Source organism: Mus pahari, chromosome 13, assembly GCF_900095145.1.
Source record: "Mus pahari chromosome 13, PAHARI_EIJ_v1.1, whole genome shotgun sequence".
In the NCBI taxonomy this organism is placed as follows: Eukaryota; Metazoa; Chordata; class Mammalia; order Rodentia; family Muridae; genus Mus; species Mus pahari.
This window is the reverse complement of record NC_034602.1, coordinates 36,861,356-36,877,402: the sequence shown is the minus strand read 5'-3', so window position 1 is coordinate 36,877,402 and position 16,047 is coordinate 36,861,356. Positions and strand designations below refer to the sequence as shown.

The 16,047-nt window shown below is 43.2% G+C and overlaps 1 protein-coding gene across 1 annotated transcript in view; it reads left to right on the top strand.

Annotated features, from left to right (window-relative positions):
- Positions 1-14,088, top strand: part of Tapt1 (transmembrane anterior posterior transformation 1) — a 51,344-nt gene extending 37,256 nt beyond the window's left edge. The window contains exons 8-14 of the mRNA XM_021210632.1: positions 689-769; positions 3,006-3,115; positions 4,314-4,373; positions 4,680-4,748; positions 6,654-6,730; positions 10,332-10,492; positions 12,086-14,088. Of these exons, the coding sequence (XP_021066291.1) occupies positions 689-769; positions 3,006-3,115; positions 4,314-4,373; positions 4,680-4,748; positions 6,654-6,730; positions 10,332-10,492; positions 12,086-12,315 (788 nt within the window). The 3' untranslated portion in view covers positions 12,316-14,088. The remainder of the gene's footprint in view (positions 1-688; positions 770-3,005; positions 3,116-4,313; positions 4,374-4,679; positions 4,749-6,653; positions 6,731-10,331; positions 10,493-12,085) is intronic.
- Positions 14,089-16,047: the final 1,959 nt, after the last annotated feature.

The following is a 16,047-nucleotide window of genomic DNA, read 5'->3' as shown; positions in this document are numbered from 1 at the left end:
GGGTAAGAAATTACATGCTCCTTTCATACCAGGTTAGATATTTCCTGGTATTATTTTACTTATATTTTATGCTCTGATTTCTATAAAATGAAAACAGTTGTCATATATTCCCAAAGACTGTTGGAGGCATTTAATGACTAAATTTGAACAACTTTAATTTTTTAAGTTTCCATACTAGAAATATGTTGGAAATTTAAGTAATGGCTTACACACATGTATATATGTGCATACACAAATGTGTACACACATACACACACACACACACACACACACATACACACACAAGTCAGCAGTTAAACCTGTGTGTCTGCGCTCCCAGCCTATATGGTAATGGCTGCAGGGAATATTCTAAGCAGGAACCACATCTGTATTGAACATGGACAGACATTTTCTTGTCTCTGCTCCCTACATAATACAGTAAAATAACTATATTCATTGCTTTTAAGTTGTGTCAAGTATTATGAGAGATCTAGAACTGACTCAGCATATGACAGAAGGTAGTAGGTTATGTACAGATGATACAGCATTTATATAAGAGACCTGAGCACTGTGAATTTTTGTGCCTAAAATGGAACCCCATGGGTTCCAAAAATCACTATTTTTTTTAGGTGTTTTAATAGAATTACTTAAGTATTTTCCTACTTAATACACTTTATCACTTACTGGTCAATCTCGCTCTTTTTTTTAGATATTAAGGAACGATTCACAAATTACGTGCTTTTGTTAATAGTGTGCTTAAGAAACATGGAGCAGTTTTCTTGGAATCCAGGTAACTCTCTCTGGAATCAAATATGGTATCCTGTTTTACTCTGGAGACAAATCAGGGCTGGACATTGGTAGTACAAGTCTTTAATCTCAGTTCTTGGAAGGCAAACGCAGGTGGATCTCTGAGTTTAAGGCCAGCCTGGTCTGTAGAGGGATTTCTAAGAGAACCAGGGCTGTTATTCAGAAAAACCCTGTCTCCAAAAAACTAAAAACAAAAACAAACAAACAAACAAAACAGATCATCTTTTCACATAGAGTGAAGTCAGGGCTGAAGTGACCATATGTACCACTGACTCTTTGTGATTGGAAATGGCTCTTCCAGGGGAACGGATGTGTCATCCTCTGCAGGTTGGGATGTGGGCATTTCTCATAAGACCCACAGCGCCTCTGCAGGTGTTGTGGTGAATAAGCATACTCCACCAAGCCAGCAGCTCAGGGCTTCTGTTGGAGCTGTGGCTGGTGCGGTTACTCTGGTTACCATTAGGCTAGAGCCCTGCTCTTCATCACACTGGCCATTTTCAAATGGGGGTGGATTTAGAAATGGAGTGAATCTGGGCTGACAGAACCTTGTCAGACTCCACAAGTGTTCACCTGTTCAGTTAGCTGCTGTGCCCCATTCATATGTGTTCAGGACTGTAAGCTACTGAGGTAGAAGGCAATCACAGTGCAGAGTGAGGTGGGAGGCAAGCACTCTCAGGTAGTTCCCTCTGGGCATTAACAAGCTGGATTTCTTGATGTATAGTTGTGTTCTTAATGGAACAGGCAGTGTTTTATGCTTCTTGTGTTACTGCCAACATGGAGGATACCCTCAGCATCTGAGGCCTCTTGTTAACTTAGTGGTTTGTGGCTTGTTTTCGGAGACATCGGAAAAGTTGGGATCACTTATAAAGTGATGCTGAGTTTGGAAACACATTTCCAGAAGTTACCTTTTTACAAAACCTGTAAGGTCAAATGGTAGATCTTATCAGTTGTGATCAGAATAGATCCAAAGGCCACTTGACCTGTGCTGGCAAAGCTCCTAATGCTACACACCTGACTTTGTGTTAGCTAGATGCTTTCAAAACAATTAGTTTTACACTTACACATGTGTGTGCATGTGTGCATGCCTGTGCATGGGCATGCTCACACACTCAAGCGAAAGTTGAAGAACAACTTGTGACAGTTGCTTTACTCCTTTGATAATGACAGTTCTGGGGCATGAACTCAAGTGGTCAGGCTTGGCGGCAAGCGCCTCTTACCCATTGAGCTGTTTCTCTGACTGGATGATGTTGGTGCATAGTTGCCAAGATCAGCTAACAAGTTTCCACAAAAGACAGAGTGGGCATGTGTGACCCTGTGGCCCAGATGGGATCAGTCCCACCGGGATGGAATTGTTATGCCAAAGGAAGCCCTGAGCCTCCTGAGGACTGGATCTATGAACTCCTGTAATCGTACCTTAAGTCTCCTTTATCACCACTGTGCAGTGACAGAACACCATGCTTGAATGCTTCCACTGTTTTGAACATCGTGCTTTCCCATTGTGCCCTGGTTAACTAACACCAAAAAGACTATTTTGTATGGAAAGTACATTGTTGCATACCAGTACTCCATTAAATCTTAGAATAATGAGATATATACATTTCTATATTCTTATTTTGTAGATGAGGAAACTGGAATTTAGACCTTAGAAATTTTGTATAAGAACACTGCAGGAGGTGGCAGCACTTGGTTTTAAGAGTCCCAGGAGTCTCATAGCTTCAGTGAGTTCATGAGTTGCCAGACTCAGAAAAGCTGCCCTGTGTTGTCCATGTAGGCAGGCCTGCCCTTCATGCTGAGGTGTTGTAAGCTATGTCCGTGTGGCTGTGAGATAAATGAACCTTAAGTCAGAGTGACTGGGGAGGGAAGAGCATCAGCATAGTGGCTGTGTATTTATTTGCTGTCAGAGTGAGGCAGCCATGGCTTTTCTAAAGAACTTCTGACCCATGTCAGCTCTCTGGTGTCCAGACTTGTCAGAGTCAGGGCTCTGCTGGACACTGGCCTGCAGGCGAAGTGGTACTAGGACAGGCCTGAATAACTATTATCCTTAATTTGGTGAAGTGTTACTCCAGCAGTGAAGGTTGCAATTGATAGAGTGCTACTTCTAAACTATGAGTTGGCAATGCTAGAGTGTGCCCTTTGGAGGTCCCAGGCTGCTGGGAGCTTGAGATGCAGGTTCTGCTTATGTAAAGAATTCTAATTGTGCATTTCTTCTATGTTTATAGATCATCTCTGGGTGTTGTTTCCTGACGTCTGTATGGTGATTGCATCAGAAATTGCCGTGGATATTGTAAAGCATGCCTTTATCACGAAATTCAATGACATCACTGCAGATGTATGTATTTCTAGTAATTCCTGTTCAATGTTTCATTGATTTCTTATAAAGGTGTAGCCTTTGGTTTACTATATTTATGAAAATGAGTTATTAAAATCGTACTGAGTCTGTTTTTAAAATAGAACCATCAAAACCTTGACAGGTTTGTAAGTTAGCAAACTTTCAAAGTTTAAAAGTTGGCTTTTTTTTTTTTTTTTTTTTTGGTATTTAGAGACAGGGTTTCTCTATAAACCCTGGTGTCCTGGAACTCACTGTGTGAACCAGGCTGGCCAGATCTGTCTGCCTCTGCCCCAACATGCTGGGATTATATATACAGGTGCCTAAATTCCAGGAGATGAGCTGTACATTTTACTTGAAGAAGTTCTGAGGGATTTGCTTTATGGTGTAACCATTTTCTGTAGTATCTTTAGAACTAGGTCTGAGGCTGTAAATCACAATACAGTGAAGGTGGGGTGGCCTGTACAACCTCATCCTTAGTTCCAGAATGGAGAACTGGCCCATCAGCTTTCTGGATACTTATTTATTGTTTAGCTCAAAGATTTAAAATTGAGTGTGGCCTCAGCTGGAGAGTTGTGTTTCTGGTTCGCAGAATGCTTGAAGCATCTCGTCTGTCCCTTCAGGGAAGCCCGCGTGGAGAGTGAGCTCATCCTTTTCTCTCTTGGCTTCCTCCCCACAGGATCGTTCTTTTCATAGGGTCTTTTTCTCAGTACCTGAAACTAAAATTAAAGGCTTGCTTCAGGTAGCATGGCATTTTTAGTAAAGATGCAGTTGTCAGAGCTCCCTAGGGGCTGCAGGGCTCTAATGCAGTCGGTCCAGCCCTCATTTCTGACTCTCTGTCAGCATCCCACTGGGGGAAGGTGCTGTGGTTAAATACTCAGTCATAATACTTCGTTGTGCAGTCAGGACTTCAGAAATATTTTTCCCGTATATAGCACTGCTTAAAACAGCCCCTTCCCCTGAAATTCTAAAGGCTGGGATTGAGAATCATTGGCTGTTACTTGTCTTTAAAGTAAATCTTTTATAAACCCATGGATGTAGCAGCTCAGGGGAGCTTAGACTGTTTTCCTCAAGCGATGGGTGTCTGGTTGCTAATTAGCATTAGTGTAATTAGGAAGCATTTTTCTCTACAAAGTCTAAGACTTTCCACTGCATGTATTTGCTCTAGTCTATATCATCCTTTTTTCTCATTTGCCTTCAGGTCTACAGTGAATATAGAGCCAGTCTTGCTTTTGACCTTGTTAGCAGCCGACAGAAAAATGTAAGCATTCCATTAAAGGTGTTATCTGAAATTAACTCAGCAGTGGATAAATGTGCTACAGATAAAACTAAAGACTTGACCCTGCCTTCTTCTAGACACTAAATACTTAAATAGAATGTGTTCTGCAGCATAATAGAGCTTTTTACTTGAAACTCATGTTGACATCTGCATCCTTCTGTTCAGTTACATGGCAGGTTCTGGGTTCTCTTGTGTTCAGAAGGCACCTGCTCAGAGCGTCCACTGACAGTGAGTAGTGCTTTCTAGATGCTGAGTAACCGACTGAGCCCTTTCCTCCTTTCAATGCAGGCATACACAGACTACAGTGACTCGGTAGCACGAAGAATGGGATTTATTCCTCTCCCGCTGGCTGTCTTAGTAAGTTCATGCTTCTCTGTTCTTGTCATGACATGGCCATCATAAAACATCAGTACGTATTATCAGTAACTTTGTTTCAGCAGGACTTGCTTATTTTAAGAAATGATAAGTAACCTGAAAGAAAAGTTTGTCTTAAATTCGAAATGCATCCTTTCAGTTTTGAGCTATGCAGAGGGAAAGGGCCATCACGGGACTGCTTGTCCAGGTAGCCTTCCTAACAGTGAGGCTACTCTCTTGCCTATCCATTGGGCAAACAGTTGTCTTTTCTAATGGTTAATCCCAGAGGTGGCCATTGTGCTGTGGCACCTGGAGCACAGAGGTGGCCGTTGTGCTGTGGCGCCTGGAACACGGAGGTGGCTGCATAGCTGATGCTGTTTCTAGAGGGCACATCAAGACTGATGTGCTAGATGCCATGAGTTCGGTGCTGAGGAAGTCAATACGGGGGCACAGTGAGTGGTAAGCAGAACTGAGCATTGCAGTGTGCTTAAGGAGGGTCTGACTGCCCCTCTACACTACAGGATTCAGCTCCAAAACAAGTAGAGCTGTTTATCAGAAGGCCTGAAAGCAGTTGTTTGCAGGTCAACTAACACATGTACAAGAAAGCTAGAAGTCACAGCAAGTATGTTTAGATTGGTTTGCCCAGCAGTTTTAGATGGTGAGCAATGACAGGCTTAATGTAAAATTTCAACAGCTTAACAGATAATACATCCTAAGCATTGTTATGGTTTTAGTCACTTATTATATAGTAATGCAAATTTCTTTTCTTTAGGAAAAGGCTACCTAAAATTTTGAAGAAACTTAGATTTTAAAGGTTATAGTAAAAGTTAAACTGAAAAAATAGAATGTCAAGTTTTTCTACTTGTTTTTTCCTGGTATTAAAAGATGATGAGGGTAAATCCAGACTGCTCAACTAATTTAGAATAGAAGGGTGAGTTAGACGATAGTGGCTTTAATAGAAGGGTGAGTTAGATGGTAGTGGCTTTAATAGAAGGGTGAGTTAGATGGTAGTGGCTGTTGTGCAAGAGTAGCTTTCTGTGCTAGAGGCTGTGGTACAGCTAAGGGCTTTATGGTACTTTTCTTACAATGAGATTGGACTAAGCATATGACAGTCCATTCCCATATCTCACTTCTGTTGTTCTTATTTGTAGCATTTAATTATATTCAAGGCACCACAATAGAATTTTGACACTACTGGATAGGCAGCCAATTACCTCTGCTTCATTTCCATGTAGCCACTCGTGTAGCTGTCATGTGTAAACTGTTCTCTCAGCTGTTCCCACCAGACTCATTCAACAGGCTTCCAGGGATAACACTACTCTGTCTATGTTTCTGTTACATATGACATGAAGTGCTAGCCATAGGTAACCAAAAAGACAGAAGTTCGTGGCTTTCAAGTAATTAACTGTGTGCTTAGTTTCTTCAAGAGTGTAAGTCTTTCAAGGTTCCCTTTGCTCCATGTTCCCTACAAGTCATTGGGGGCTCTTAAAGAATTTGAACAGTGGATAGGAAAAACCAGGAAAGAGAAAAAACTGTTCAACTGGTATTATGTCTAGCAAGACTTGGATGAGTACCTTCAGACCTTACAGAATGAGTTTCTACATTACAAATGGCAGCTGCTGTGTGCCTCTGTGAGATGTATGTAGAAGTGTCATCTGTGAGACACTGTGGTGGAGCTTCCCAGAGTGGGCAGCAGCTGGCCTTGCCTGAGCAAACCCAGGCCACCACAGATGACTGAAGAAGTGTACTTACTGTGTTAGGAAGTCTAGACCAGTCTCTTGGACTTAGATGCAGGTGTGCTCTAAGATGTTAACATAAGAGAGAAAAAGCAGTTTCTAAATGTCAACCAATAACTCTATGGTTCTGTTTTGTCTCTGTGTTTGTGTGTTGTGGTTTGTTTCTGGCTAGCTCATCAGAGTTGTAACAAGCTCAATTAAAGTGCAAGGAATCCTGTCCTACGCCTGTGTCATACTCTTCTATTTTGGGTAAGAGCAACTATTCTTGATTATGCTTTGACTTTAAAGTATGTATTGACTGCAAGATGTAATAGAAGCTAATTGCATCCAGTGGTATTTTTCCTATTCTGTGTACTTGAGTTTGAATCAAAAGTTTATAGTAAGGTCTTTTTGTTGAAGACTAAAAGTTCATCCACACTTTTTTCTTTTTAGGAATAGACTTTCATTAGAGTCAAATTTCCATATTTAACACCACCTTTGGTTTCCCTTTGTACTGTCACCCTAATAGTCAGCACACTGGGCTTGGTTCACATTAACCTTACTGATGCAAAAATTTGGTTTCTGTGGCTATGGCCAACTGAAACTTTCGCAGATTTGGTCCTAGCTAGCTTACATACCTGTCTGGTTGTGAAATACAAGCAGTACGTAAACAGTTTAAGTAATTTATAATAATCATAAATGACAACAAGAAAATGATTATATCAAATGTTATTTTGCCACTTTATGATTTTTTTCAAAAAGTGAAGTAAAGTAAGGAGCCAACCTGAGTTCTGATGTCTTTGTCCAAAGGGGAATTGGGAACCCATGACTGATCCGGTTTATGTGGGATACATGGGCATGGGTTTGAGGAGGGCTGGTCTGTGGGAGTACAGCCCTGAGCACCACCAGAGGAAAAGGCTGTGGCGTTCTAACTTCCTGTAGAACCGGCTTTCCAAAGCCATCTGTTGTTCCAGTTTCACATTCGAGTTTTATGTCTATCTTCCTGGTACCTGCACTGCTGGGCATGTGGCAGGCACCCAAGACTGTACAAGCAGCTCAGTCACTCCTGTGGGCTGCACTTGCTGTCCCTTGTGTATTGTAAGTCAGGAGTGTTTCACTGTACCTGTCTCAGCCCTCCTCCAGAGCTGTGTTTGTTCAGGTGACATGACTGATTGCGTGCTGAGATTATGGTGTTTGCACTACCATACCTGGCGTATGCTGTGTTGAGCATTGTCTTGGGGCTCTGCATGCTAAGCACACATTCTGCTAACTGAACTATATCTTCAGGGCACACCTTTTGTTGTTTTTGAGACAGGATCTTGAATAGTTCAGACTGGCTTTGAGCTCATTGTATACCAAAGGCTGGTTTTGAACTCCTGATTCTCCTTCATTTGCCTCCTGAGTGCTGGGATTACTGGCAGCATGCCACTGTACACAGCTCTCTTAAATTTGACATTAAGTTTTTTATATTAAATTATACAATATTAGAAATTTTACTGTATGCTTTCTTTTCGAGGTAGGAGTTAAAACTTCCATCTCAGAAAATTGACTTTTATTTTTATGTTCTGGACTCTTCCAGTCTTTTTGCATATTTTCCCTGAGCTGTTTCTTCCTTTGACTGGAGTCACATTGGCCTTTTGTTCTTTCTCCTTTTCTTTTACTAATAGGCCAAAGGTGTTCCAACTACACACTGAAGACAATGTTAAAACTTTAAACTGTGTTATTTTTTGGGTCAATATTTGGGAGTTTTCTTTGTACTTAGACTGCATAACAGTAGATATTAAAATATTTCTTAACAACATAAACTATGCTGCTCCTTCCGTAGTGCAGGTTCCCACACCCTGCCCGCTGGTATTCTCAGCATAGTTCTCTTTTTTCTACTTGCTCCGGGCTTTGTTTAATTGTTCTCATAGTTGAACATAAATCAGGAAAGTGATGCTTTCATATAGCGTACTTGAAAACCTTTGTTTGTTACAATAGCTTCTGCATAGTTCACCAGAGAGGATGTGTGCCTGTCAGCTGTAGGGGGAGAAGACGACCCACCACTGCCCTTCCCCATCTATTCAGCAGCCTTGGCTGTCAGGTTCCAGGCTGCTCTAGGGATTGACCAAAAAGAAGACAGACAAGTTTTGTCCCTTGGTATCTCTGAAGTTGTAACATGCAAAAGACAGGAGATACATTCTCGAGAGACTGCTGGTAGTGAGCAGAGTGAAGAAAAAACGTAGAGGTGTCAGGAGATGGAGTGACAGATGGTGGCTTGTGAGCACAGCAGAAAGCAAGCAGGCAGTGGGCTGTGTGAAGGCCCCTGACAGGGGAGGTAGCTCCAGAGTCTCACAAGAAGGCTTTTTGTAAGAGCCACTCAGCTCCCGTGTGGAGGACAGACTGGAGTGTGGCAAGAGGAACGCTGAGCCAGGAAGCAATGGGCCCTACCAGGGAAAGGTGACCAAGGCTGGAATGGCGGTGCTCAAAGTGGGAGGACAGCATGTGTCAGGTGGGTGCACACTGCCTGTACACGAAGTGTAAAGGAGCAACTTCAGATGTGGCTGCAGAACCTGGGCTCAAGCAGGGAAGGCAATAGAGTTGTCACTTACTATGACAAAAGCAACATTTAGGGATGGGGAGAGGAGGTCCTGAGGTAGGGATGACTAGAATTGGGGATTGGTTTGATAAGTTTGGAAACCCTGGAAACGGGAGAAGGAAGGGGATAGTATGGGGCGACCTGGAACTAACAGCAGATTTGCACCTGTGTTCCATGGGGCCATCTGTGCTGTGTTTGAGCCCCTAGTGAAAGGCCTGGGGACCAGGCAAGAATCCTCATGTCTCCTGCATTAACTCACAAGTTGAGCCACTGATGATGCTCACTGGCTTGTAATTCCGTGTTCCTGACAGTTTATCTCAGGCACAAAATAGCAACCTCCATGTTCCCTCCTGTTACAGCTGTCAGTCACGGTCCATGGTATGTGAGATGATAGGACTGGGATGCTGTGCTCTCTAAATTTAAATTGTCTTGCCATAATTATAGCAGATGTTTTACACTATTAGTTTGTGGTCTAAAATTTCCATGATTGTAGTTATAGGTATTAGCAGTTTATTTTAATAAAGTACAAGATTAAGCTAACTTTTCTTAATTACAAACTTTTTAATAGAAGCAAAATGTTAGAAATAATCCAGATGTCCAGAAATGGGAGCTCTTACATTACAAGTAAGTTTTTGTTATATAGCCCATACCACAAAGTAGGAACAGTAATGGACAAGAAAAAATATTTGTAAAACTATGTAGTATGTATGGTGTGTGTGTGTGTGTGTATGTGTGTATGTATGTGTGTATATGTATTATATATGGTGTGTGTATGTATGCATGTATTATGTAACTATCAGCTGTGAAGACGTTTGCCCAAGACCACAAAGAACTCCACTCACACAGAGGCCATGCTCCTCCTCTCGTTCCCACTTTATCTCCACTTACAGCCTTGTAAATCAACCCCATTTCTGTACAGGGGGAAGGTATAGATGATGTGCTTAGAGCAAATGGCTAATAATATACGGGTGCCACATGGGAAACTGTCTCTTATTTTTTTTGTCCATCTGAATCTACCTATTTTATAGAAAAGAATATATGTTAGATTACCTGTATTAGGAAAAGCTGATGGCTGATAGAATTTGTTAGGAAGTAGAATGTATCAGAAGTCTTCCTTTGTGATAAAGAGCCTCAGGAAACTCAAGCTTTGTACAAGGAGCTCATGTTGCGGAGCCCGGGTCTTCTGACTCCTGGGCCCATCCCTCAACCTGTCTCACATCTCAGAAGTCAGGCTAAGAGGTTGGCCCACATCATGACTTAGATCACTTCCACCAACTTTGCTTCTTTTCTTAGGTTGATCTCCTTGAAAGTACTTAATAGCATTGTGCTATTGGGAAAGTCCTGTCAATACGTGAAGGAAGCCAAAATGGAAGAGAAGCTATTTAATCCTCCCCCAGCCAGCACACCTGGAAAACCCTCCAGTAAATCCCAGAGCAAGGGCAAGTCCTCTCAAGGTACGTCTGCTTCAGAGTTCATCATCTGAACTCTTCCTGGTAAATCACTGTTCTGCCAAGGTCAAGGGGTGCTTAGAGATGGTTTCCTTCTACTTCACTGTGAGTCCTTTACGTTCTAGGACAGATACACCTGACCCAGCACTGTTACTCCATTTGCTGATGCACTGTTCTGTAGAACCTATTACATGTCAGGACCACGGGCTATAATGGGGGGAGAAAAAGGCCTTGTCCCTGCTCTGGACAAACTTGATCTGGACTTTTGGGGAGAGGGGAAGAGCAGTAAGTGGAGCATGTGTCAGGCTGCAGTAAGTGAAGTCAGGAAGATGGACTGGGCAGAGGCCTTTGGTGTTTGGGAGGACAGCAGCCAGGTGGTGCTGTGCCAGGGTAGGACTGACTTGGTCTGAGGCTTAGAACTCTACCTCCCCATAGCCCAGGGCCTGGTCACTCTTGCAAGGCTCTTGGCTTAGAATTGAAAGGGAGAGGAGGCCAGCATCTGGACAGCACCCAGCTATGCTGGAGAGTGCAAATCTTGTTCTGAACAGGGCAAAGGAACCGGCTGGTCCAGGATCTAAGCCAAGGTGGTGCTCCTGTGTGTCTTCTCGGATAGTACTAAGCTCTAAGAACATGATGCAAAGATTACAAGTGTGTCAGCATGGGGTCTCTTACATTAAGAAATTAGTACATGTATATCTTACTTTCAAGAGGGCCTAGTCTAATGGAGGATAGCCACCAGATCATGGACCATGTCATGTGAAGTATATTTAAAATGAGTATCTGAAGGATGCCCTAGAGGTCAAGAGACTACAAGCTAGAGATGATGCCGGAGGGTGTTGAAGTCAGGCCCTGAAGGGGTACCAGTCAAAGCTGAAGACAGTGTTAGCTCTTCACTTTCTCGGAGTCACAGAAGACCACTAGGTCTCGCAGGAGTGCACATGTCAATTTATCTACAACTCACTGGTTTAAAGCTTCCTTAAGGATCAAATTGTGGGGAGAGGGTACTGAATGAGGCTGAGGATGTTGGCTCCATGGTTGAACACTTGACCTAGCAAGCAGAAAGTACTGGGAAAGGAAGGGGAGGAAGGTAGACTTATAATCCAGGGGTCAGTGGGTCCTAATGTCCTCAGGTGCCTCCACTACCAGGCTCCTAGATTCCTGGGCAGGGGCAAGCGGGTGGGAGACTTCCTGCAGATGATGATACTAGTCTGAGTGTAGGCAGAGTGTACAGACAAGAGGTGGAACACGGTAAGTCTGCCTAGCTCTTCCCCGGGTCAGGGTGAAGAGCCGGTGCTGTTTTCCACTCAGGCAGTAGTTCTGAGAGATTGGGGTCACATGGGAGGGAGCGGCAGAATCAGAGGCAGGCTCTTTCCAGAATCAGGCGATAGTGTTACCTATGGGGTGGGTAATATTTTTGGATGAACAGAGTGTGACTAGCTTCTAAATTTTATTGTAAATTACAGCTTATATAGTATGCTTTTAGTTTTCATTTGGTGTATCTAAGAGGAAAGCTGACAGATACTTTCCAGTACTCTGAAAATGTAAGTAGCTTGATAAGTATTTACTGTGACTGAAGGGAAATCATCTCCTTTTCCACAGGCCTTCCCACAGAAGAAAACCTGTCTGCCTCCGTCACCAGCCAGCCTGGCCATCAGAAGGAAAATGTCATACCCTTACTCGTGACCAGCAATTCTGATCAGTTCCTGACAACCCCAGATGGTGATGAGAAGGACATAACGCAAGAAAATTCTGAGTTAAAGCACAGATCCTCAAAGAAAGACTTGTTAGAGATAGACAGGTTCACAATCTGTGGGAACCGGATTGACTGAGTTTGTGACTAATGAGATGAAGATGCAGGCCCCGGGCCACAAATTCTGGGTGCCAGGACACTTGCTAAAAATGGCACTTAAATATTTATTTAAAAACTTAAATTATTAATGGCAAGCAAATCTTAGTATCTTTCTTCCAGTAATGTGGCCTTGCAGAGGGGCAGATCACGGAACAGCGGTGGCCTCTGGCCCTGACTCTGGATGCTGACACTTGGTGAACACTTCCTGCTTGGCCAACAGCAGTGCTGCTTCCGGCACCTGGCCCGAGCACTGCAGAACCTCCTTTCCTTTGTCGGCCTGGGCTTCCAGAACGTTGGGTTTTCCTCAAGGCCTCTTCAGTATAAGGACACACCTGGGAAACTGTGAAGCTTCTACCATGAGTTCCCTTTCCAGCCTCAGACTGTTTCCACACACTCTTTCCAGACGACTCCATCTGCCAAAGCATTGACAACTTACTACATCTAAGTCCAGATAATGTTCTTACCACCAGAGTCATCCTTGGCAATACATCTGAGCTAGTCAGAATAGAAGGCTACTTAACTACCACCTGATGAATAGCAGCGTCCTCTAGGAACAGTGAGCGCTTGGCCCAGTCATTTACTTTATACAGGTCATGTGTCACTGAGAAATGCTTCCTGCTGCCTGGGTTACTCAGGGCAGAGTGTGAGCTGTGTGACACGGGCCCAGTGACAGTAAAAGGCACAGAGCAATCAATGTCAACAGAGTAAAAGGCACAGGTTCAGTGTGACCTGGCTTTGCTTTAAGGCTAATTGCTTCATTCCAAGTTAAAGGATTTGGTGTTGAATTGGCTGAATAGCCACTGCATAGCTGTTGCTAGCGGCAGGCTAGTTTGTTGGGTTTTGTTTTGTTTTGAGTAACAGTTTTAAAGTATTCCCAGCAAATTGATCAGTGTCACCTTGCTGGGCTTGTAAAATGCATTTGTCTTTCTGTGGGTGTGTTCTGTGTGGGGAGGAGACCCTCACATGACCGACCGTAAGTAGGGTGTTTGGGACACAGTAACTAGCAACCAAAAGGTGCTCTGGGGTTTTCATTTGAGATAAAGATGCTATTCCTGCTTCATGACTACCTATTTGCATCCCAGGACAAGTTCTTGCCACCCTACTTTATCTTAAGAATCTTTTCTGCACTTCTCTTAGAAAGAAAGTTGACCGTTTCTGATGTCTTGAAAGATGGTACTCTTAACTTCATTTCCTATGCTGTCTTCTGAAACTCGGCTCTTATGCAAATATTTGGGCACAGATGGCATATTTTAAATGGTTTGCCTGTACCCTGGATAAGTATAAAACGGGTTTGGATGCTTTGGCTTCTGCATGAGATACAGGAGGGTTTCTCATGTTTGCACTAACAGAATCTAAAGATAGCTGTTGGAGATGCTATATATTTATGCCTTGTAAAACCAGGAAGCAATTTTAAGTTTAAAATGAACATTTTTATTTTGTGTATGTTTTAGTGGGGCCCCACTTTTAAACTATTCTTTTTACTGAAAGAAAGTGTCCATGGAAACCAGGAGCCGTGTGGGGAAAGCTTGCCAAGCGCAGCCCTGGACAGACCAGGAACACCACCTCGGTGTGTCTTTCTGTTCCGCTTGAGTTTTCTGTTTCCGCGCTATTCTCTGAAGATTGCATTTCCTTTGCAGATGCTCTTGGGAGTGTGGATGACACTCACTTCTGTCATAATGGCATTCAGTACTAATTTTATAAGTGCATCTTGTGTGAAACTCAATAAATTCAATTTTATAATCTTTTTTAAAAAGGTCACTGAATTTCTTGTGGCAACGATTACTATTATATTTGATGGAATGGATATCTCATTGAGATATTTCTAGTTTAAGCAGAACTTATTTCTAATTTACAAGTAATAGGGTTGCGTTAATTATTTTTAGTTACTCTTGTCCTAAATGATAAAAAAAAAAAAGTTGCTCTTTTGTCTTTGCAAGAATAGCCTGCATGTTGGCCATAGACCATTTAGTATGTCTTATCACATGACAACATTTGCATTCTATAGTGCATCTTGATGTCACTTTGTCTTCTTGTCATAGTATGGGAGTCACAGTCAAGACAATACTTTGGTCTTTAAACAGTCTTGGTAAGGTGCAGCATGCATCAGATCCACTTTAGCTTTTCCTACAGGTCCAAGTACCAAATGCTATTGATGAATGTATCTTGGCTCCCTGTGGTCTTGTAGCAGCATTTGAAAAATGTGTGCTCTAACCAGCTCCTCAGCATCTGCCTCACCCCTCTGTGCCACCTGCCCTGCCACCTCTGCTAACCCAGCAGAGATGAGTTCACAAGACTGCCTTCAAGTACTTTACTTTCATATGCCTCAGCTCCAAGTGGTTTTCCCACAGTGATTTCTTAGTTGTTTCCTCTGTCAGGAACTGCCCGGAGCAAGGGATAGCAGGAGACAGCAAGGTCCTGCCTGCTGGCACAACTGGCCATCGGTCCAGTATGTAAAGCAGACTGAGGAATAGCACAGTTCACATCGTGGTGTCAGGCTGATCTTTCCCTGTGCTGTGTGCTTACGGTCACCTGATAGCAGTTTCCCAGCGCTTTCTAAAAAGGGGTGAAGGTGGAGGAAAAGATTTTTCACCGAATACTGCTAGTTGCCTGCTAGCCTCTGGCCTTCCTGCATGCTGTGTACAGGACTGCAGCCAAGCTTCATGGTCCCTCACTGTGAGTCTAGAGGTGAATATGCCATTTTCACATCTATGCCTGTCATACCGTAAGTCACACCTTCGAGTCTGTCCCTTCCCACCCCTTGGTACCCTGAGAAGCTGGTAGCTCTCCCCAGCCATGTGTATTGCACAGCATCCCAGAGTGGCAGGGTCAAGGAACTGCAGGCCAGGATGCCTCTGAAAAGGAAAATGGCTGATTGGCTTAGAGTACTCAAGACTCTAATGGAAGAGAAGAAGTTCAGGAAACGCCTGTGTTCTCAGCCTCTGATAGACAGGTCTGTTGATAGCATTAGGAAAAGGAGATGAGGGTCAGACCCATCTCTGAAACTCAGGCTTCGGCAACACTCCCTGTGGACAGTAGAGTCCCTGTTTACCGTGAGTCGTCAGTAGAGGAAACAGAAAGGGCCATTACTCCCTGTATTTCAGAGCTGACACCCACACGCCCAGGAGATGAACATTGGAGTCCGATTTGTTCACAGACTTAATGAGCAGGTATTTCTTGCCCTTTATGTCAGGGAAGAATGTGTAAGAGTTTACGTATAAGGAGCCAGCAAGATGGCTCAGCAGGTAGACCCACTTGCTGTGAAGTCTGACGATATGAATTCAATCCCCAGACTCCACACAGTGGAAGAGGTGAAACCATTCACACAAGTTGGTCTCTGACCTACACACACACATACACACACACACATACACACATACAGAGGCCCAGCAAGAAGTAGAAAGTGAGCCAAGAAAGCAGTAAAAACCTCAGAAGCTAAGGGTGCCATGCCAGTGGTTGTCAAAAACAGCCCTGTGGTTCAGTTCAGTGTGGTATGTGGTATTCATTAAATGCCTTAGACAGCCAGGGTGTTTTAGAGCAGTGGTTCTCAGCCTTCAAAATGTTGCAACCCTTTATACAGTTCAATACAGTTCTTAATGTTGTGGCGACTACAACCATAAAATTATTTTTGTTGCTACTTCATAACTATAATTTTACTAGTGTTCTGAATTGTAATATAAATAGGTTTTCCAGTGGTCTTAGGTGACCCCTGTGA